General features: G+C 38.4%; 1 protein-coding gene across 2 annotated transcripts; it reads right to left on the reverse strand.

The window, feature by feature from the left end:
- Positions 1-4,096: 4,096 nt before the first annotated feature.
- Positions 4,097-22,258, reverse strand: LOC126337001 (transcription elongation factor S-II). 2 transcript variants are annotated; one of them, XM_050001243.1, is made up of 6 exons: positions 22,062-22,258; positions 20,226-20,403; positions 19,940-20,149; positions 19,656-19,864; positions 7,385-7,531; positions 4,097-5,662 (listed from the first exon to the last, which is right to left on the reverse strand). In XM_050001243.1, the coding sequence occupies exons 1-6, from the start codon at positions 22,128-22,130 to the stop codon at positions 5,582-5,584; spliced, it is 894 nt and encodes a 297-aa protein (XP_049857200.1). In that variant the 5' UTR covers positions 22,131-22,258; the 3' UTR covers positions 4,097-5,581. The 2 variants fall into 2 exon arrangements, with proteins under 2 accessions (XP_049857200.1, XP_049857201.1); XM_050001244.1 differs by lacking the exon at positions 22,062-22,258 and adding an exon at positions 21,080-22,008.
- Between the last annotated feature and the right edge of the window lie 2,357 nt (positions 22,259-24,615).

Here is a 24,615-nt window from a genome sequence, read left to right on the forward strand (position 1 = left end):
GACCAGGTGTTGTTTGTTGGGCCTAGCACTCGAGTGTAACAGGAAACTGCATTGGTGTGATTCTCGTCACCTAGCTAAGATCGAAATTTTCATATACTTTTATTATATTTCATGATCATTACTTTATTATGGGGTTGATACTTGTAGCCAACATATAGAGATTTGAAATACTTCAGAGAATATCATCATGTGTCAGGTGTCTACTGTGAATAGTGTTTCATAGTGTATGGCACGGTATCTTTTATGAAAGTTCTGTCCAAATTATTATTACATTGGACTTTGTTAAAATTGGTGCGTTTAAATTTCAAATTTCCTAATTCTACTAATGTTGCTTGGGATAAACCGATCTATTTTTTGAGATTGCCATATTTGTGTATTAAGTTGTGTTTCTTCTAGAGACTGATTGAATTGATTTCGGAACCAGTTGGGGGTTGGGGGGGGGGGGGGGGGGGGTATTTAAATGAAAATTTGCTAGATAACACAACCTTCGTGAAATTGAAAACTTGACAGTGTTTACTCATGTCACCAATCGTTAATGTTATTTCTGCCTTGTAGCTTACTTAACTGATGTACAATAATTTAGAAATTTTGTGTATCTGTCACAAAAGGAGAACTGATGTCACATGGCATCATTGACATTTGTGTAGGGTTTACGTAAGCTGAAGTGAAATAATTTTTATTTTATTTTTTGCAGGCTGTAGGGAATTTATTGCACTCTTGCCAAATTGGACTTTTTAAGGTTTGATTTACATGTAGTACAAACCACAAGTTCAATATTTTTCTGGTGTAATTGTTAATATTTGTACATGTTGCAGTATTGTACAATATAATATACCTTTTACTAATAGTACCATTATGTAGTGTTTCAGAGTGGGGCTGCATGTTCTTCTAGATAAATTTTTTTTTTAAATATTGTTAAAATTTCCTTTTAATCTGTTAATTGTATTAACTTGGATGTATAACCAATTATTGATAAATAATAGATTTGTGTCAACAAGGCTTGGACCAAATAAATGTGCCTACACCTTCCCCATCCTGGCTCTGCTACCGTAAGTATATCACAACCTTGCTGCCACACTTTTGTAGCCAGAAGCGAGAGAAGGTACTACACATGTGCAACTCAACTGCGCATGCGCATGAGCCCACTCACAACTGCTCAAATGAATCTAACGTAAACATTTGTGATGTGACGCTCATCAGAGGCAATTTGTTGTTATGAAGCATTGCATACTCTTCCTAAAGCCTTTGACACATTTTGCTGTTGGCAAATGCTTGTATGAGCACTGTGTTTTGTTGCTGTATATGGAACATTTTCTTTGCAACTTAAGTTTTATTTTCATCATTTTTCTCTTGTTCATGTATTATTGCTGTAGTATTTATGCGATTGCAGTCTTTCTCAGTGTATTACACTGATGAATTCTTCTCGGTTAATCAGCTGAGTGGTGGCATCGTCTTGTCGCAACATTTCAATGAGTTTCATACCCATCATCTTCTTGCGAAGTGTCGGGATGCTGTGTTCTGCAAATCTATATGTGTTGGTAGTGGTGGGGGGAGGGGAGGGGGGAGGGGAGGTGGAGGCCACGGTGCGGACCAACATCGAAACCTGGTGGCTATCCAATCTGTCTGCAGACAGGAGCGTTCCTGACATATTTTGTCAACTGTGGGATTCCACACTGCACTGAGCTGAAAATTCTATGAACAAACAGATGGTGTTGCCATGGGTTCCCCCCTGGCCTCCAGGTATAATTGAACACCGCCTGCCATAAACCAAAGGTTTTCTACAGATACGTAGACGACACTTTTGTAGTGTGGCCCCATGGCAAGGAAAAACTATAGGAGTTCCTACATTATCTCAATGGCATACATGACAGCATCAAATTCACCATGTAGGTAGAAGAGAATGGCTGCCTTCCCTTTATGGATATTTTGATCAAAAAAATCTGGATGGTACGTTGGGACACTCGGTCTACAGGAAGAAAATGCACACAGACTTATATCTCAATGCTCGAAGCTGCCACCATCCAGCACAACGTAACTCAGTACTGAACACCTTAGTACAAAGAGCCAGGTCGACCTGTGACAGTGAGAGTTTGAAAAACCGCCGTGTCTCGAAGTCGGTCCGCGATTAACCCCTCCCCCCCCCCCTTCCACTACCAATGCGGTACCCCCTTCCGGAGGAACGTGACTGGCCGGCCTACAGTAGCGGATGATGGCCAAGCAGCTATATAGATAGGCAGAACACAGCATCCTGACACTTTGCCAGAAGATGATGGGTACGAAACTCATTGAAACATTGCGACACTACTCAGCTGATAACCTGAGAAGAATGCTGCAGTATTATTCTGCCGTAGCGGGATACTGTAATATCCTTTGTTAGAATATTATTTCTTACCAGTCAAAATTACAAAAATTCAACTGGAAACTAAAACACAAAAAAATTCCCGGAATTCTAAAAAATTCCTGGGTTTTTCCTGGTTTTCTCCCAGATGAAAAAATTACTGGGTGCTTCCCAGATCTCCCGGTTGTCCCATGTTGAATAAACTCTGTTTAATCTTTCATTTCTCTCTCTCTCTCTCTCTCTCTCTCTCACACACACACACACACACACACACACACACACACACACACACACACAAACACATGGTGGGCAAAACAAAACCACCTCAGAAAATATTTACAAGACCAAAACATAGTTGACACTCGTTAATGAACAGGGGAAATTCCCATTGCACAAAATGCTGGAAACCCCGATTTCAATGTACCAATCAGCTAGTCATACATCTACACATGTGCTTCTCCCACTTGCTTGCTCCTCAGTATTTTGCTGTTGTGTCTGAGTGAGCGAGAGGAGCAGATGTATTTAGTGGCCAACTGAATGCAACAAAAAATTAGTGCTCACAATAAAACAGCATGAGTTCATTGCCAATTGTTATGCAAAGCACAACTGATGGAAAATTAATGCAGAACTGTTAGCACTGAAATTTAAGATGGGGGTGTTTTGGCAAAACCTCCCAAAAAGTTTGCAAGTGGCACAAAACAGGCCCAACGAGAATAAAAACTGAAATTATCTGAAAAAGTGTTTGAACAACAGAAAACACTGCACGGGTGGAAGAAAGTCCGACAAAATGTCAATGCCATTTATCTGTGTACGTGGGAGTTAATAAGATCATCATCGCAAAAATGACCAGCTTCTGTATCCTTAAAATTTATTGTTGTGCATTAGTTAAAGCATCCACATGAACTTTTGCAAGTTAAGTTCTGTTGGTGGTTCCTGAGTGAAGTGGAATTCGAACTTTTGGAACCTGTTTTATATTTCTCCAGATGAGGCTTGGTTCATCATCAAGTTATGTGAACTCCCAGAATACACATCATTATGCATCAGAAAATCCCTTCAGTACTTCGAAGACCAACTGCCTAATATCAAAAGTTCTGCCTGGTGTGCAACAACTGGTGTCTGCATTATAATACGATTCTTTCACCACACTGTTGTTAATGCTGACCAGTATGCCCAGAAAGTGTTTAATCCACATTTGAATCAACTCACAGAAGTCTATAAAGACTGTAAGGGTATTTTCAGCAAGATGGAGCAACATCATACACTGTCTTGACAACTTTGTCACGAGTGCATAAGGTGTCCAGTGAGGAAAGGACAATCAGCGGAGACAGTGCAATCTTCTGGTCATCTCAATCGCCTGACATCTGTCCCTGCAATTTTTACCTGTGGGACTAATTTAAGGGTCAACTCAGATAATCTGCGCACACTCAAAGAGCTACAGCAGAACACTGAAATGCTATCCTGCTGTCATTCAAGCAGAGCTGTTATACCTGTCTCTCAATTGGGAAATCAAGCACTGCTGTCAATTGCGGCCATTTCCAGCATCTTCTAGACATTCATTAACACGGATCAGTCTCACATCAGTCTTACTTAAAATATTTCCCAGGCCAGATTTTGCTAAGTGTAGAGCCTTGCACTTACAGCTTATGTAATACACTGAAATTACAGTTTGACATTTTATATTTACAATTAAGATAGTATTTCTTGGAGCAAGCAAAAAGGCAGCAAAACATTGTCTTTTCTTATTAGGTCAAAGCAAAATACAAAGTAAAGAATTTATTTTATGTTACAGTTCTACTGAGTTACTGAACAAAAACAAATTCAAATAAGTGTTTGAAGCACAGACCTTGAAGTTTATATTTAACACATTAGCACTGATGTCACAGAACTTGGCATTAAATTGAATAGAAATAGATACTGTGATACGGAGTTCAATGAGCTGATAGCAAACAAAAGTGCACAAGGTACTGAAAACTCAGTTAACCCACTCTATGTAATATTATTTGTAATAGCTAACACAACTATATGTCATTCTCAATATTATACAGTGTGTCTGATACATTGCTCACAAGTTCATCTTGGGATTAAAACAATGTATGTAAAAAATTTTATTAAAACATAATTGTCATCAATGAGTACACAAAAAAGCAACATCTGTATTTACATCAAAAGCATGATTTCTGATCAAAATGTATCCAAGACCATAAACTGGTGCACAACTACTGTAGCACCAAGACCTCCAAGGATCTCCAATTTCAACAGATTTATCTTAATTTATTGTTACTACAATAAATGTAATGACTTTATAACATTAATATTCACTCAAAACACACACACAAAGATTATAGACAAAGCTCTACCTGGTATAGAAATACCAGCTACGGAAATGAGAATAACTGTTTGAAAGGAAAAGTAGAAGCATAAATTCCCAGAATTTTCCTTTCACTTTTCAAGAAGAATAATGCTGAATGGGGAGGGAGGGAGCAAGCGAGGAAGGGTGGGAGGGAGGGAGGGAGGGAGGGAGGGAGGGAGGGAGGGAGGGAGGGAGGGAGGGAGGGAGGGAGGGAGGGAGGGAGGGAGGGAGGAGGGTGGAGGAGTGAAATGGAAGATTATTAAGTTACCACTAAAAATCAAAAACAAAACAAAAAAAGGGAAAAGCAAATAATAAATGTGAAAGTGTACAGTAAACCTGTCTTACTGCATGTCATCAGTAATCATTAACCCTAAAGTGTCTTGGTCTACAAGAATCACATTCTTGATTACATTTAAACGAGTGTGGAATCTCACCACTGCATTACTTATACGACGACTTGTGAAAACAAAAAGCAACCTGATGCTGCAATCATGAATCATATTTGGATTTCTTTTTTATACAATTATAAGTTTATAGAATGCTTCCGATAGCTTACACACCACTGTGAAACATTTATGCAACAGATGTACGACCTGATGAAAAGTGAATATCAATCACTGGTGGAATATTTGTTTATAATTTATATTGATTCTGGACAGTTTTGATCAGTATCATGAACGTGTCATGTGAATCTAGCACCACACAACCCCAAATGAAGTTAAATTTGTACAATCATCTTACACTGTTTAAGTCTTATCATGTAAGCAATAAAATGGAGACATTAACATACTGAAGGATAATGAACACACATTTTAGCTTCAAGTTATAGGTCTCTAACATTCGTGGGCAATTAACATGCGAACATTTCAAGTAGTTTTACTGTGAGAGATCTTTTAACAAAATTTCCATCTGTTTCCACATTCATTACACATCACAAATGTTGTCATAGGTTCATCAGCACTCCTTGTCTGAACCTGAAAAATACACAATAAGAAACCTGTTAGATCTATGTATTATATGGTCTAAACAATTTTATTTTTATTAAGCGGGCAACTGGGCCACACACGCCTGCAAACATCCACAAACCAGTGCCTAAAAAAACAAATCTCAGCTGCTGTAACCTTATACAGTGAGTGCGCATAATTAAACAGTGCGCACCTCCATGGGTGGCCTACAGAGGCTGCCTCACATTGGCACAGGCAGCACTGCACTGGGCTGTGTGCAAAACAGTCATATATAAGCCAGTGCAGTGGGTCCTCATAAGCAAAAGTTTAGCTTTTCCACCACATTTCTATATCACATGGACTGCTAAGATTACAATTGTAATATGGTTATGTATTATCATCAACCTGATATACACTATGTGATCAAAAGTATCCGGACATCCCAAAAAACATTTGTTTTTCATATTAGGTGCATTGTCCTGACACCTACTGCCAGATAGTCCATATCAGCAACCTCAATAATCATTAGACATCATGACAGAGCAGAATGGGATGCTCCGCGGAACTCACAGACTTCGAACGTGGTTAAGTGATTGGGTGACACTTGTGTCATACGTTTGTATGCGAGATTTTTCACACTCCTAAACATCCCTAGGTCCTCTGTTTCCAATGCAATAGTGAAGTGATACGTACAGCACAAAAGCGCGCAGGCCAACCTCATCTGTTGACTGACAGAGACCGCCGACAGTTGAAGGGGGTCATAATATGTAATAGACCGACATCTACCCATCACACAGGAATTCCAAACTGCATCAGGATCCACTGCAAGTGCTTTGACAGTTAAGCAGGAGATGAGAAAACTTGGATTTCACGGTCAAGCGGTTGCTCATAAGCCACACATCACGCCAGTAAATGCCAAATGACACCTTGGTTGGTGTAAGGAACATAAACACTGAACGATTGAACAGTGGAAAAACATTGTGTGGAGTGATGAATCACAGTACACAATGAGGCGAGCCGATGGCAGGGTGTGGATATGGTGAATGTCCAGTGAACATCATCTGCCAATGTGTGTAGTGCCAACAGTAAAATTCGAAGGTGGTGGTGTTATGGTGTGGTTGTGTTTTTCATGGAGGGGGTTTGCATCCCTTGTCTTGCATGGCACTATCACAGCACAAGCCCACATTGATGTTTTAAGTACCTTCTTGCTTCCTACTGTTGAAGAGCAATTCGGGGATGGCGATTGCATCTTTGAACACGATCGAGCACCTGTTCATAATGCACGGCTTGTGGCGGAGTGGTTACACGACAATAACACCCCTGTAATGGACTGGCCTGCACAGAGTCCTGACCTGAATCCTATAGAACACATATGGGATGATTTGGAATGCTGACTTCATGCCAGGCCTCACTGACCGACATCAATACCTCTCCTCAGTGCAGCACTCCATGTACAATGGGCTGCCATTCCCCAAGAAATCTTCCAGCACATGATTGTACATATGCCTACAAGAGAAGAAGCTGTCATCAAGGCTAAGAGTGGGCCAACATCATACTGAATTCCAAAATTACCAATGGAGGGTGCCACAAACTTTTAAGTCATTTTCAGCCAGTTGTCCAGATACTTTTGATTACATAGTGTAGGTGCAGCTTACCAAAGGAGAAAAATTGTTCAGATTCAAATTCTTACTACTTGTTCACTCTTATTAAAAGTAAATTTTTAATAAAATAAATTGCACTAGAGTTGATTACCTGGTTATATGTACAATTCCTCTTCTTGCACTTCCCACATTTCAACAAGTCTGTCTTTGTTCCCTGAACAGTAGCCAGCTGGGCATCATTGATAGACTCCTTCAAGAACTTGTTCCTTAAGCTCTTCATCTCATCACTTGCCATTTCCTTCAAAAATTTAAGAATAGCTGTGCTTGAGGTGCACTAATTGGTTCAAGTTTTAAAGCTGTTACAAATGACTTTTGAAGTTGAAGCTGTAATTAATGGTTGCACCTCTGGTCCTGTTTTCATTAATATGATAGGCATTGTGCATTACTACAAAAGGCACTTACCCGCAATGTGTTTCAAATTTAATTAGTTTCCCTCTCAACTGAATACAAATATAATTCACAATCTCATGTAAAAAAAATAAATAAATAAATAAAAATGAGGGATCACACAGGTAAGTGCTTATTTAAATACAAATGGTTGGTATGTCAAACATCTAGAGCCCATCACAAAAATATAACAATTTGGTCACTTACATGAAAACTCAGTGTCTCACAAAACACAAAAGAATATCATCATCATTCATTGTTACATAAAGACCTCCTCTATACTTACCTAATTCATTACAATCTTCAGATATATGCATTACTGTTGCCTCTGCATATTTTCTGATGTTATTTATTTCCCTACCATTACGTCTTGGAATATCACAAAGAATTTTCTTGGTCTATCTACCATCCATTCATTCCCCTCGTTACAGGTTCCGTTCAAGTTTGTTCCCTGATCCATTTGTTTACTTTTCTATCTCTCCTGATAATTCTCAGTATTTATCTCTCCATTGCTTGCTGAACAACATTCGGTTTTTGAATGGTTTTCATATTAAAAGTCATTGTCTCAGTGGCATGACTGAAAACTGGTAAGATAAATTAACTGCCAACTTTCTACTCCAGACAGCTCAGATTCTACATTTTAAAGAACCTTTTTAGTTTATTAAAAGCACTCCAGGTTATTTTTACACTTGTGTTCATTTCTTTTTACATTTGTCTAGTCACTATTGTCCACTGCCCTTAATACAAAACATCTTTAACAGTCTCTACAGCTTTTATTTGCACAATGTCCTTCTCAATGTATTGGTTATGCAATATTTTAGTCTCATTATAATTGGTTTTCAGAACACTCGCTCAAACTTGCGCTAAGTTATTTGATTCACTATATAAGTTTATCTAGAGGCTAGGAGTACAGTGCCATCTGCAAAATGTAACTGCTTCAAATACGTTCCTTGAACACATATTCCATCTTCTTCTTCCTAATTTATGGAGCTGAAAATTTCTTCCAGGGATGCTGAGAACTGTTTCGGTTATACATAATTTACTTGTGTGACTCCTCTTTTAACACTTTAATTACTCACTATTCTGATGGGCGTCTTATGGAAAGTGTCTCATTGTTGTATACATTGTGTAATATACAGTTACTAACAAATACTGAATCAGGGTCTTGTTTCTTGAGGACTGTTAGACTAGATTTACTTGAAACAGTCAAAAACGTTTCAAACTCTATGAATATGAGGCAAGTGATAATTCATACTCACTGCTGTCTCTGTAATTTGGTTCATGATATGCAAACGACAGCTGTGCTATGGCCACTTCTTAGGTCTGCTTTTTCCATAACCTGACTGAAGTTTTTTCTGTGTGCTTGATGATAATTTTATCGAAAATCTTTGACATTACAGGAAAGAGATTAATAAATGTATTTTTTATATCTTTCCTGTCTACCTTTTTGTGAAGCAGAACAATGACATCAGTGTTGTGGACAACTGTCTTGTTTTACAGTCGTCTTATAAATAATTTGGCAAGATTTTTTTCTCTTGTGTTACTTTACTTCTATTCTTAATAATTACTACTAAATAACAAAATCTTCACGTTTCTTTTCTTTCTTCATACCACTAATGGCTTTATATAGTTCATCTAAGATTACTTCTGGTATGTAATTATTTACTTCAAGCTGTTTCAAATCTGCCCCATGGGGCAAGGGCACATGCAGCTCTTTCAAGAAGCAGGCGCAAGTGGTAGGCTGCCCAATTTCACGGTATTTGTGTCTCGTTTTGTTGCACACAGACATCTCAAATTGTTCAGCACATTTGACAGATGTCAACACTTAATTCCAAAATACTCCTTGATCATTCCAGCACATACCATTACTTTGAGTGACCAGTTTATAAACAACTTATACTTTGTAGAAAAGATAGCACTAATGACAATCTCCAGAAGCAGCACTTTGCCATTCTCACTTTCCTGAGAAGGAAAATACTTTTTTCTTAAAAAATGTGATTGTCTCAGTGCCTTGTGTACCACAAAATATTTAAAACAAAAAAGAATTACAATATTGAGCATCGCTATGTCCTTCACATGATACAGCATGATGAGCATCACTAAATGTCTTCGCATGACACAGCATGATAAGCTGGACAGCAATGTAAGGAAACAACTCATTGCTGCACTGGAGCGCAAAGTACAGCAACAGAGAAAACTGAGATAGAGAAAATTTACACACAGAATTTCTGCATATTCTTCAAAAGCATGCACTTGGATTATCAGAGGAGTTCCATAAATTAATTTTAGATCACCAAAATGGAGGAACATTCAATTGGGATACCTATGTGTACATTACGTATGTGGTAAAAATGAACATTCTTGACAAATAATTTTTAACGTGTTCGAACATTATGGGTTATGTCAAAGAAAACAATTTATTGACAAACAGCCAACACAAATGCAAAAAATATTGTTCTTTTGAACCACAACTAGATCTTTATTCTCACAAATTAATGAGTGCTATTGACAGCGGATGTTAAATCAATTCCAAACTTTTAGATTTACAGAAGACTTTAAACACTGTTCATCACAAGCGACTTCTAATCAAACTGCGTGCCTATGGAGCATCGTCTCAGTTGTGTGACTGGACTAGTGATTTCCTTTCAGAAGGTAACAGTTCGTAGTAATCGATGGAAAGTCATTGAATAAAACAGAAGTAATATCTGGAATTTCCCAAGAAAGTGTTATAGGCCCTCTGCTATACCTGATATACATTAACAATTTACGAGACAATCTGAGCAGCAGATTAGAGATGTTGCTGTCTTTTTACCATGTTACCACAATCAAAACATATGGCAAAACAATTTAGACAACATATCTGTATTGTGCAAAAAGCAGCAATTGACTCCAGATAATGAAAAGTGTGAAGTCATCCACATGAATACTAAAAGGAATCCACAACATTTCGGTTACAGGATAAAACACACTAATTAAAGGCTTTAAATTGGACTAAAACTTAGGGATTACAATTACAAATAACTTAAATTGGAACATCACATAGATAATGTTGTGGGGAAGATACAAAAAAGATTGTGATTAACTGACAGAAAATTTAGAAAATGCAAAAGGTCTACTAAAAAGACACACATGACCAACACCAAAAAAGTTCAAAGAATGGCAGCCTTTTTTTATTATCGTCAAATAGGCAGGAGTGTGTCATGGATATGATATGCAAATTAGGGTGGCAATCATTAAAACAAAAGCATTTTCATTGCACCAGGACCTTCTCATGGATTTTCAATCAGCAACTTTGTCCTCAGTGTGTGAAAATATTTTGTTGGCATCTATTTACATAGGAAGGTATGATCATCATAATAAAACAAGAGAAATCAGAGCTCGCATGGAAAGATTTAAGATTTCACTTTCCCATGCATTGTTCGAGAGTGGAATGGTAGAGAAATAGGTCGAAGGTGGTTCGATGAACCCTCTGCCAGGCACTTAATTGTGAATTGCACAATAGTCATGTAGAAGTCAATGTACACATATATCAATGAACTGTCTTTAATGAGTAGTCTGCAACTCCAAAAATAACAAATATTTTAGACATCCTTTCTAGAAATAAGCCTTGTCTCAAGGCTGTACCTTCAAACAGAAATTAAAAAATATAGTGACAAGTCACCAGAGACAAAAAGTTTATCAAAATGCTACAAGAGCATATCTTTTTGGTACATCTTCTGTAAAAGATGAAATGAATATGTTTAGTTCATTTGTGACAAACACAGAAGAGTTGTGCACAGCTCAAACACATCATAAACTGCAGTTGAAATAAATATGAACCAAGCAATGTAACAACAATGGCAGAACCAATCTTGATTTAACAGTAATATTTAGACAATGTTGACAAGAGAAAGTGAGTGTCATATTTCTACTTCGAGCGAGAATTAACAAACAATACTTGATGACAACTTTTACCTCTGTATGATGATCTGTGCAATAAGCCTACAACAACATCCAGTGAGATCTTGATCTCAGTTCACGCTATTTTCGAAAACTGTAGGAAATCCTTAGATTGATACTCTCCACCTAATATCTCATAAGTATCTCTGGCAGCAAAACAGAAGAAAATATGCATGAGAATAAGATACAAAAGTTCTATAATTCAAAACACTTTCACGCACAAGGTCCTTACTTCTGTACCATTATTTGATGGACACAAAAAGTCACAGAAAAAAAAAAATTGTAACTACTCAATATAAACAAAGTCCTAGACCATGAAACACCTGTTTCTAGCAAAAACATTGTTGACACCTATTTCTTGCAGGTTTCTAGAGCATTTCCAAAGGCTGCACATAATGTAGTCTCCGCATCACACATTTTCATACCAAGGCATCGGCAACATCAGTGAGGGATTTGACTGGTACTGTGGCAGACTATCTGCAGTAAGAAAGCCAGACTGAAACCAACCGGTGACCCTGCCAGACGGTAGCAGTATGTGTTTGTCTCCACCCATTTATGCAAATAAAACTCTGCATTATCATATATTGTCTACGAATATTTGTACCCTACAAGGAGTGATCTCGACATGAGAATGTTAGCTTCACTTGCACACAGCATGAGTACAGAAAAACCATGAGACACAAATGGCTGCAATCCACAAAGCATGAACGTCAACTGCCCACCACCATCAAATGAAAATTTGGAGCAGTTGAGAGCACAGCTACTACAGTTACTTCAGTTCCAACTACACAATCCATCATCAGGTATTCGACAAGTAACAATAGTGTACCAGTAGTAAGAGTTCCTCTGGGATTTACTGGGAGGCGGTCATCGCCATATGCAAGAATTATCGCGGAGAGTGGCAGCACAGTGCCTGCAATGGTCAAAGACCACATCTTCACCGCATACACTGATGACTGATGTTCACATTTTCACAGCTCTGAAACAACTGTTCTCTTGTTTAACTGAATCATCTGAAGTTCATTGTTCAGTTATGACCAACATTTGGAACATAATTGGAGACAAAATATGGCTGCTTATACACTGTCCAGAGTAGGCGCCTATTTCAGCCAACAGATTTCAATGAAATGGGAACTGCGCATGATAACATTGCAGAACTGAAGGGCATGCTGCAAAAAATACTGGCTTTTCAGTTGTGGCATGTGCCACTGCCAGGTGATGGCATAGCAATTTACTGTGATGAAGCCCCAGGCGAGCCATTACTGTATGTAACAGCAGCATCACAGTATATTCGAGTCTCTGCATGGAGTACATCATCCTAACATTTGCACTTCAAGGGCACTGGTAACACAACACTTTATATGGCCTCGTGTGCAGAAAGGTTCCCACTCATGGACCCATAAATATGCCCAGGGCCACAAATGCATAGTGATAAACTATGTACAGGCACAAATCTCAAACTTTGCAATCAATGCAAGTTTGGCACTGATGGCTGCGGATCTCATCATCCACCTAACAGTTTCATCAGGTAGCCCTAAGTTCTACTACTGCGAGCACAGACTGCAGAGAAAGTGTCACATGATTTTACAGCATTTCGGCTGTCTGGAAAAGGTGACATCTGATCATGGTCGCCAATGGGAGACAGGTATGTTCCATACAATGGCACAGATGTATTGCAGTAACCTATGAAGAATGACACAATATCACACAGTTTTTAGTAGCATGGTAGAATGCTTCACAATTTGCTTAAGGCTGCCGTCACGTTACACCACAGAGCCTTGGGCGGACATATTCCTGCTACTACTGCTCCAACTGCACAGTGTGCTGCAGGACTACCAACCATCTGTGGCAGATCTTGTGTATAATGAGCCTCTGCGGTTGAAAGGTGATTCCTCATGATGATGATGTTTGGCTTGTGGGGTGCTCAACTTCACAGTTATCAGCTCCCAACCTTTCCTGAGTACAATTTCGCCATTTTCAGGAATGATGATGAAATGATGAAGACAACACAAACACCCTGTCATCTCGAGGCAGGTGAAAATCCCTTACCCTGCTGGGAATTGAACCCGGGACCCCATGCTTGGGAAACGATTTCTCGCTTGCCTGCAACATCTGTCCACTAAACATCAGGACTCATGTCAAACTCCCGGAAGAGATGGAAAAGTTGTGAGCAACATGTCCCTCATGCATTAACAAACAGACACTTCTCTTTACGTTCATAACATAATACTTTGGAGCCACATCGCAAATGACTCTACCTAGTTACGGAACAGGTCAATATGACAGACTCTCCAGCTAAAACAGGAAAGGAAGTCATGTCCATCAAGCAATGTAACCAAGCGTACTCAAGTGCTGAAGATGTCACTGAACTGTCAGCCACTACTGCACAGACTTGCACCCAACCATTAAACTTTGTCAACTCAGATGGCGGCCGCCATACACCCAGACAAAAGTACTACAGCATGCCAGATGTCACGAGAAATAGTCACAACTGTGATGTTGTCATAAGGATGACGAGAAGGTTCTGCCTGGACCCACAGACATTTCAAAAACTGGCAACCATCATTTACTTCTCCCAACAGGGGCAGGGGTGTGGCGGTCTAAGTGCCACAGACTTTACGCTGGCTAAACAGCAGCTTTGGGACGAAGTACTGTGGCAGACTAACTGGGATAACACGGCCAGTGTAAACCTCGTGACCATGCCAGGTGGCATCTGCACACCCTTCTCTGTATCCAGTTATGCAAATAACTGCCTATGCTACTGCATATCATTCAAGTGAATTTGTACCCCCACAAAAATAACGATACTGCCATGTGTTGTGCATCATCCACACTAGTGGTTACTACTGCTGGCTGCCAACAACTGTCGGCAGATTTCTATACAGTTTTTAATTGTGGAAACTATTAAAAGCATCATGCATTGAAGGTAATGATAACTTTGAACTTCTGTAAAACTTCACCTACCTTGTGGGATTGCATTCTTTTAAATTTGGCATTCTTTTTTTTTTCATTGTTTTTGCAATAGTGCTATGATCTTTATTGTGCACCACAGGAGATATCATTAATTTATTTGGTATACATCTCTTAATTGTCATCGATACTATTTCATTTAATTCAAACCACACCTGGTCTATGCTTACATAGTCAGATTGGAAGAAGTGGTGACTGTCTTGTATGAGGGCATCAAGATAATTTTTATTTGCATTTTATTTTAAAGGCGTACTTTGTTTTTATTTTTGGTGGGTTTGGATGTTACAGTATTGATTCTCACTATAACAACCCTGCAGTTACCATACCTGTATTTGTCATGATACTCCCTATTTGCTCTGGACTATTTGTTGCTAAGAAGTCCAATCCATAGGAGGAGTATCACAACACAGATGTCCCATTAATTACTGCACTAATGAACATTGCAGGTGAACAAAGGGAAGATCCAACATTGCTGGAGACCACAGAGGCATTAGAGGTGTCAAAGAAGAATTCATATTACCAGTCAGCATTGACAGACTCCACAGTTGAATGGTTAGCGATGCTGCTTTGGTCTGGAAGGTCATAGGTTCGGATTTTTGTGAGGCAGCAGGTCATGTACGAGGCCCACCCACAACTCATCAAACGAGGAGCTGCTTGAATAAAGAAACAGCAGAACCAACAGGGTACATCACCTGGCAATAATGGCTGCAGGGACTAGTGACATGGTGATCACATGTCTCAAAATCACAGATCACTTCTCTTACTGCCTTGTAGGCAGCGGTTGCCCAGTCGAAATAGGCCCAAGGTCTAACCCATGAGTGGTGTTCATGTAAGGATGGAATATTCTACAAATGGAATTATGACCCAATATCATGGAAATGATAGCTCTTCATGACAGCTCATTTATGTCCAGTCATACTGAAGTCGTTTCATGACACTCCAACAACGGGTCATTGAGATTTGCGAAGATCATTCATAGAATCAGAAACTGGTACCAGTAGCCAGGTCTCTGCCAATCTGTCAGATAGTATGTACACCATCATAAGCGATTCTAAAAATGGGAACATACACCTCAATTTCTACAAAAGAAAACCAATAATTTCACCTGCAATTGTTACATTTCACTAAACTGAAACCAACCTTTAGGTGTGACTTCTCAAGATGAGAAATGGAAATTTGCCAATAATATTGCAGACTACCTCACTCAATGCAATGTCATCAAATCTGTACTAAATGTCATAGTTCCATAAATCATCAGATTTCTAAAGGAAGAAGTAATGCACCTACAACTGTGTGCAAGGTAATACCTGCATGAAAAATTCTTATGGCTCTTATAATCGCCATTCGCCTTCCAAAATATTAGAGATACACTTTACCCCCAGGTCTAGCCTCCCCCCCCCCCCCCCTAAAACTGTTGTATAGACCACCAAGTTTCACATAGTGGTACTCCACTCTTAAATTGTTGATTGCTGTTTTGTAGTGATCAGGGAGCCACACAGTGTGTGGACTGTTTTCGTGTAGAGGTTATATAGTTGAATTCCAGTGGACAAGCAGGTTACTGGTTTGAATTCTTAAGCCTGCACTTATTTATCATTTAAGGTTTGTGATCTCTGGAATGTTCTCAGACTGACACATTTAGAGAATACTGTAATTTGTAACAACATTCTGTGTAATAAATAGGGTGTCTGTCAGCTGATGTAGGCAGCTTAGCTTTGTGTGTACTTTAGTGTGTGCACAATAAACATGATTTCTATGTGAAATGTTATTATCTTTAATTTGGTAGAAAATCCGAAGAAATTCTGGTCGTATGTAAAGTACACAAGCGGCAAGACGCAGTCAATACCTTCGCTGCGCAGTGCAGATGGTACTGTTACCGACAACTGTGCCGCTAAAGCGGAGTTATTAAATGAGTTTTCCAAAATTCCTTCACCAGGGAAGACGAATGGAATATTCCAGAATTTGAAACACGAACAGCTGCTAGCATGAGTTTGTTAGAAGTAGATACCTTAGGGGTTGCGAAGCAACTCAAATCGCTTGATACGGGCAAGTCTTCAGGTCCAGATTGTATACCGATTAGGTTCCTTTAAGATTACTAACTGATACAATAGCTCCCTACTTAGCAATCATATGCAACCGCTTCATTGATAGATTCTTACCTACAGATTTGAAAATTGCGCAGGTCGCACCAGTGTTTAAGTAGGGTAGTAGGAGTAATCTATCGAACTACAGACATATATCATTGACTTCAGTTTGCAGTAGAGTTTTGGAGCATATACTGTATTCAAACATTATGAATCACCTCGAAGGGAACGATCTGTTGATACATAATCAGCATGGTTTCAGAAAACATTGTTCTTGTGCAACGCAGCTAGCTCTTTATTCGCACGAAGTAATGGCCGCTGTCGACAGGGGATCTCAAGTTGATTCTGTATTTCTAGATTTCCGGAAAGCTTTTGACACCGTTCCTCACAAGCGACTTCTAATCAAGCTGCGGGCCTATGGGGAATCATCTCAGTTGTGCGACTGGATTAGTGATTTCCTGTCAGGAAGGTCGCAGTTTGTAGTAATAGACGGTAAATCAATGAGTAAAACTGGAGTGATATCAGGTGTTCCCCAGGGAAGCGTCCTGGGACCTCTGCTGTTCCTGATCTATATAAATGACCTGAGTGACAATCTGAGGAGTTCTCTTAGGTTGTTCGCAGATGATGCTGTAATTTACCATCTAGTAAGGTCATCCGACGAGCAGTATCAGTTGCAAAGCGATTTAGAAAAGATTGCTATATGGTGTGGCAGGTGGCAGTTGACACTAAATAACGAAAAGTGGAGGTGATCCACATGAGTTCCAAAAGAAATCCGTTGGAATTCGATTACTTGATAAATACTACAATTCTCAAGGCTGTCAATTCAACTAAGTACCTGGGTGTAAAAATTACGAACAACTTCAGTTGGAAAGACCACATAGATAATATTGTGGGAAAGGTGAGCCAAAGGTTGCGTTTCTTTGGCAGGACACTTAGAAGATGCAACAAGTCCACTAAAGAGACAGCTTACACTACACTCGTTCGTCCTCTGTTAGAATATTGCTGCGCGGTGAGGGATCCTTACCAGGTGGGATTGACAGAGGACATCGAAAGTGTGCAAAAAAGGGCAGCTCATTTTGTATTATCACGTAATAGGGGAGAGAGTGTGGCAGATATGATACGCGAGTTGGGATGGAAATCATTAAAGCAAAGACTTTTTCGTCGCGGCGAGACCTATTTACGAAATTTCAGTCACCAACTTTCTCTTTCGAATGCGAAAATATTTTGTCGAGCCCAACCTACATAGGTAGGAATGATCATCAAAATAAAGTAAGTGAAATCAGAGCTCGAACAGAAAGGTTTAGGGGTTCGTTTTTTCCGTGCGCTGTTCGGAAGTGGAATGGTAGAGAGATAGTATGATTGTGGTTCGATGAACCCTCTGCCAAGCACTTAAATGTGAATTGCAGAGTAGTCATGTAGATGTAGAAGTGCATGTGTAGAGCACTATACATGAGTTATTTGGGAGTAGTTTGCAGAGCGTGTGTTCTGTATCACTGTGATAAATATACTCCATCCCTCAATAACTTGTTCCAAAATAAATAAAGTACACTCCTCCCTCTCTCCACCAACCCAGTGCAGGCAGAGTCCTTGACATGGGCATATGGTATATCTTCTCACATATGTGCATTGTTTTAAGAATTTTTGATTAATACAACCCAGAATGAATCACATAGGCTCAACCGAAGGTAAAGCAGACTGTAAACTTTGGTTTACTGGTACAATAGTGGGAAGTACAATCATCTACAAAGGAGACTGCTTAAAAATTATTTGAGTGACTGGTTCTAGAATATGGCCCAAGTGTGTGGGAATCATATCATATAGGACTAAGACAGGATACTGAATGTAAATGGAGAAGCATAGCACGAATGGTTACAGGTTTGTTTGATCTGCGGGAGAGTGTCACAGAGATGCAGAACTGCAAAACTCTTGAAGAGCGGCATAAAGTATCCCGAGAAAGTCTATAATAAAGTCTCAAGAACCTGCTATAAACGACGACGCTAGGAATAAACTACACCCCTACATATCACTCAAACATGCATTTCGTGATAGTAAGATTAGAATAATTACTGCACACATAAAGGCATTTCAAACAATCATCCTTCCCGTGCTTTATACATGAACGGAAAGGAAAGAAACCCTCATAATTGTTACATAGAGACATACCCTCTGCCATGCACCTCATGATGGTTTGCAGAGTATAGATGTAGATATAACTTTTTACACTGAATGGTAAATATGTATTACAAAGAAAAGGTAACAACTGTGAATGTCCCAATGAGATGTAAGGGAAGCTCTGAAGTTGTCAATATACATAAATGTACACAAGAAGTGTCAGAAGCATGCTCACAACACAAATTTCCCTTTACAAAAGTGTAGCCCCTCAATGACTGTAAGGAAATGAAGAACAACTTCGGTAGTATTTCTACTGAGTACTCAGTATCAGTTCTACAATAGTAATACACCTACCAGAAATGTGTCCTGTATACCTAACGGAATCATGTTGTCCATAGTTAAAATATATAGCACATTTAACAGTTATGTGCCCTACATGTCAATAAACAATCAGTTTTCCATACAGCAAACCAGAAATATTCATGAAAAATAAGTTTGTTCATTCATATACTATTAGAAAGAGAGAGAATTTTGTGCTTCCTGTTCGCTGATGAAAATTGTATGCTGATTCCCAATTTTGGGGTATGAAAAACTTCAACATAGTAAAAGACACGTAGATTTTGAACATAAACATGTCTACCAAAACAAAGCTACATGATAATTCTGACACAGAAACATTACTACTAGGTGAAAGAATTCCAGACGGATAAACTGACAATTTAAGTAGAATGTCTTCGAGCATCAGCCATTACGTAATGTTTTGGCAAAAAGTGATTGACAACTGCAAAAATTGTACATTTCACAAAGCTCTGCCCCAACGCAAAAACTTGTTTTTACAATGAAAGCTGTCTTTTACAGTATCCAATTTCTTACCTCTGCTGTCATTACAGCTAATTTATTGGCAGATATGACCCCCACAAGGAAATTCATCCTGAGGCCAGGATTTTTTACATCTTTTAGATTTGCAACTCTGCTACGTATTCTGTTTTTATATCTCATATCAGTGTTGCGAAACTCGTGAAAGACTGCTTCTTCTAGTTCCTCCGCCAGTTCTTCCGGAGTTGCACATCCCTCAGGTATTTCTGAAATTATTTTGCAAGTTGAATCATAAATTTTATGCAAAAACAAATAAATCCAGTAAACCAATAAGTACTTACCACCATCCCCTCTAATTGCCACAGCGAGCAATTCCCGACACTTTAGGCGAACTGCATCAGTTGTATTTGAAGACACAGGAGGGAATGTCGTTGGAACAGGCTTCTTCTCCTTTTCTTTTTCCTTGTTTTCAGTCTCCTTAGGTTTCTCATCTTTCTCTTTTGTCTTTTTGGAACTGTTTCCCGAATCTTTACTGTTTGGTGTACTGGATCCTGGAAACCAACAGATGCTGTACTGAACAAACCCCAAAATTTTCATAATTCGGGAGCACATATATTATTTCCATACCTGAAAGAAACTTCTTCCAGTTTTTTATCAAAGTCTTTGAAAGACTTATCACTTCCTCATCTGTACTAGACTTTCGGAGGGCATTAACAGTCATACCAATCCTTGTCTTTGTCAAAACCTCCAAGTTCACTGGCAATTTCTGTAAGACTTTTAGTAAGTCTAAAGCTTGCTCCTGACCCTGGAATTAAATTACACACTTGCAACTTGTTGCACTTTAGAAAATAAAATGTGTTGGTAGCATCTCACATTTCCCAAATGAATTCATTTTAAGACACGAGGAAGATTATACAGAAGTTTTTTAAAAAAAAGGTGAGAAATGGGGAGGGGAGAGGAGGAGGGAGGAAGAGAGAGAACCAAAGCAGTTTCCCATTACCTCATGCAAGTTCTTCTCACTGCAATAACACAACAGCTCAATCAACAAAATTATTTATACAATTTCCAACCATACAATATGTGTAAAATACACACACTCTAATGTCATTTCTTAAGATAGCCAACAAATTTCCTTGTACCTATGTAATACCGACAGATTATGAAACCAACAGATTTCATTAACTAAATATTGGCATGAAGCTTGGAAACACAAAATAAAAAGTTATCACAATTTCAAATTCATCATTTCTAAATCCCAGTATCCCGCACAATTCATGCTACGAAGCACATAAATTATGTTGTTTTGATGATATGATACTATTTCCTGAACTTACTTTTGCTAAGAATCTGTTGTAGACAGAACAACAGTTTTCTCTTATAATCTAATGGCAAACATCAATTTTTGGTGCTTTTTATTCAATCATTTATTGATATCAATATGATTTACATTGTTTCACGCTTAATAGTAGATACTACCGCACCTTGCATGGAGGACTTCATAATGGAAAAGCAGCTGTCGATGTTCCTATGTCTTTAACTGAGAATGAACAAAAACACAAATGGAAAACAACTCACAAGGGGAAGAAGCATGCTCAATCAAGTGTACAGGCAGAATTAAAGGAAAATAACAAAACGAACACATTTGATCATAAGAAGGTAGAGATGAGGCTGATGAGATTAACACCAATACTTAGTTTTATTTATTTATTGTGTAGGCCCCATCCTACAAACAGGAAGGTTCTTCAGCATGAACTATCAAACGGTACAGTCCTTCATACAAATATGGGCAATTGAGCCTCGAATGGTGACTTGATATCGTATATTAAGCTTATGCATTTATTAAGATTTGGATTAAATTATAGTATCTTGAGTATTATTCATGACTGGGCTGGGCTATATATTTCTACACCAGCTTTGTATTTTCGGTGATATAAAACGCACAAACTTTTCTGGCAAAGGAATTCGTTTGGGAAAACTGCTACTGTTTGAACTTTATGTTTACATAACACATTTAATTCCAAATAACTATAAATCAAAATGTCCTGTTGGTCGACAAGTTACTATTACAGCGTGGAACTGTTCGGTTTATTGAATGCAATGTAATTAAAAAACGTATTTTTTTGCAATACGATTGTCTACAGCCCTATTCTTTTCTGCTATCCTCAAAACAATGAGCATTTTTTAAAAAAAATAAAGTAACACTGTTATGGAAAACTCCCAATGTTATCAAACACAGAATTCGCGCCAAACAACTATACTTATCATACAAGAAATCTGTAAGGTCTTTCGATGTCACGATAACATCAATAATTTTTTTCATATGGAGTGGAATAAAGCACTAATCCCATTGAGGGAGGTCCGTAACAAAAACAGTGGCCCAACGAAAAATTGTGCGTGTGTATACATTAGCTATTTACGTTATTAATTACTGATAGGAATTTTACAGAAAAAGCAGGAACCCACAGTGCCATCTCCAGAAGTCATTTTATTAAGTGTCTTTTGAATTCTCATAACTTCTTCTTCCACACTCATTTTTAGTCTTTATGCCTCCGTAAAACTGCTTCGCCAATACTTATATATTGCCACCCACACACATTCAGCTTCTTCCCCACTAACTGTCTCTCTGCAACCGCTTCAGTTCAGAGACATTACAAATCGGTAGGCAAGCAACGAAAGATATTTATGCAATCCTTTGTTTTCGACATATTTCCATGAATATTTCAGCGATAACAACCTACATCCTTTGGACGATATGAATGTAAAATCCTACACTGAAGCCAAACTGAGGAACTACTGCTTTATTAATTTTTAGTTAACTAGATATGGTTATGTATAACTTGAACAATTACTGCTGCGGTGATTTATTAACTTGAGAGATTAAAGTCAGTTATTTCACCGTTGCTCAAATGGTGCCTTGTATAAGCTATGTTCAATAACAAATACATCGTCACAGTTTAGGAAATTGCTCTATGTGTAATTATTTTTAAACAGATACGATAAAGTATTATAAATATTGTGCAGAAGATTTCAAAATCATCGCAGAGAACCTCATTGTCCTCGTAAATGTAAGGCTTGAACGATCAGCATGTCAATTAGAAAATAAAAACTAATGAAGTACAATTCACACTTGCCGCCACGTCACGTTAAAACCCTGCACAATGCGTTTCAAATGGTGTCATTTTTTGCTCTTTTCTTCTGTCCACATTGCGCTAGTTTTTTTTTTTCTTTCATTACTTCTCGAGGCCCATAAACTTTTTACTTTTCCTCTGCACTTTCCCCATTTTCCTATTCCTCTCGGTGTTATTTCCATTTCCCTCAGATCTGCTTTAACTTCCATGATCCAGCACTAAGGTGTCATTAGAATACACGATACTCCTTCTCACTGTTTCTAAAATTCGTTCTTTTTTTTATAAATTTGTTTAATACTTTTTGTATCACCTTGCCATATTTTGGTTCCAAGATTTTCCTGATTATTTTCCTTTCCTTTTTCTGCTTCACTTAATTGTTTGGCTGTATTTAACGAAAGACATTCTTAAGCATAACGGCATTCTCGTCTAATGACAGCGCTGTAGTGCCGGAGTTTCAAATTTTTTCTTCTTGTCACACAGGTTTTTTGTTAACTGAAGAGTCACTTCCATTTCCCTTGCTCTTGCTAAGTTTATTCTATCTCCAAACCATTTGGTTGTATAATATTATTATTTAGCCTTTCTTATCCTTTTGTGATGTTAGTGGCTCGCAGTCTTGTGATAGCGTTGCAGACTTTCGATATTGGGGTCCTGGCTTAGATACCCCGCTAGATCAGGTATATGTGTTGTCCTTATTATCATTGCAAGTTGCCGAAGTGACATCAACTGAAAGGACTTTCTCCAGGTGACTGAATTCTGCAGAAGGGGGATTGAGCCACAAATGCGATATGCACATTTCAATTTTCATTCTTCTGTAATCAGTTTCCATGTATTTCAGGGCTTCCTTCTTATCTGTCATGTATTTTGTTTTTGTGAAGATATACATGGGTCTGCTTTTGTAGCTGTCTTTTGCAGGAGATTTATCTGCATTGTTGCATTTCTATACATTCAGCTAAGATGACAAGCTTTCTGCAAACGCCAAAGCAGCAGTACTCACATTATCTCCTTTCTTCCAAACTGTGATTATTTATAAATGCCTTCTTTCTTTTCTGTTCTTTTTCCTCACCCTCTGGTTACTTTTCCATTACACAACTGAACAACAGTTGTGACAACCCATCTACTAGTTTTACACCTCTTTTGATCTCAAAAACATCGGAGCTTTCACCAAAAATTTTAATTATGCCCCTTGTATTTGTTATTGTGTTTTTTATGATTGCCACTGATTTACTGTCATCTCCAAACACTTTTATGTTCTTCAATACTGTTCCCCTGCCAATCAAACCATATGCTTTTTTTTAGTCTTCAAATGTTATATTTCAGATTTAAAATTTGTTCCACACTGGACAGTCTTTTGCTAAACTCTACTTGACGTTCTCCTAATTTTTTTATCCGGTTGGCTTTCCAGCTTACTTTGCAAAATCTTTATTTTATTATTTCACTTTCTTTCTGTGGCAAATTTCAAATGTTCCAGTACAACCTCCACTGAGTGTGCTTCCATAAGTGAGGCCTGATTCTGAAAACGAAAAATGATGAACTAAAACAAGAATCACACCAAAATAAGAGCATAAACACGGTATTAGGGAAACTTGAGGGAATGGAAAATGCATTGTCTAACACAGCAGAGGATGTAATGGAAGAAATTGATACTATAATATTCACAAAGATCTTCCTCACTGAATCTACAGATCTTCAAGGTTTCTACACTGTCTATGCACTAGCAAAGCCAGTGGAGGGAAGACCAGTAGGAGGAGTTGACACCTTACTAAAATGGACAACAGAGAACAGTAAAGTAATTGTCAAAGAGGAAAATGTGGTAATAATCAAAATTACCACAATTGCAGTAATAAAGACATATATACTGCCAGGTGTAACAGCTGAAAGTATAATTGATG

This window comes from Schistocerca gregaria, chromosome 2, assembly GCF_023897955.1.
Source record: "Schistocerca gregaria isolate iqSchGreg1 chromosome 2, iqSchGreg1.2, whole genome shotgun sequence".
Taxonomy (NCBI): domain Eukaryota; kingdom Metazoa; phylum Arthropoda; class Insecta; order Orthoptera; family Acrididae; genus Schistocerca; species Schistocerca gregaria.

What these genes read in the sequence shown, in the direction of transcription:
- LOC126337001 (XM_050001243.1), bottom strand. Translation starts at nt 22,130, where the DNA reads ATGAGTGTGGAAGAAGAAGTTATGAGAATTCAAAAGACACTTAATAAA. An exon ending in CTGGAAGAAGTTTCTTTCAG is followed by an intron (nt 20,150 to 20,225) that starts GTATGGAAATAA and finishes GTTGGTTTCCAG; the next exon opens with GATCCAGTACACCAAACAGT. An exon ending in GGAATTGTACATATAACCAG is followed by an intron (nt 5,663 to 7,384) that starts GTAATCAACTCT and finishes TGTATTTTTCAG; the next exon opens with GTTCAGACAAGGAGTGCTGA.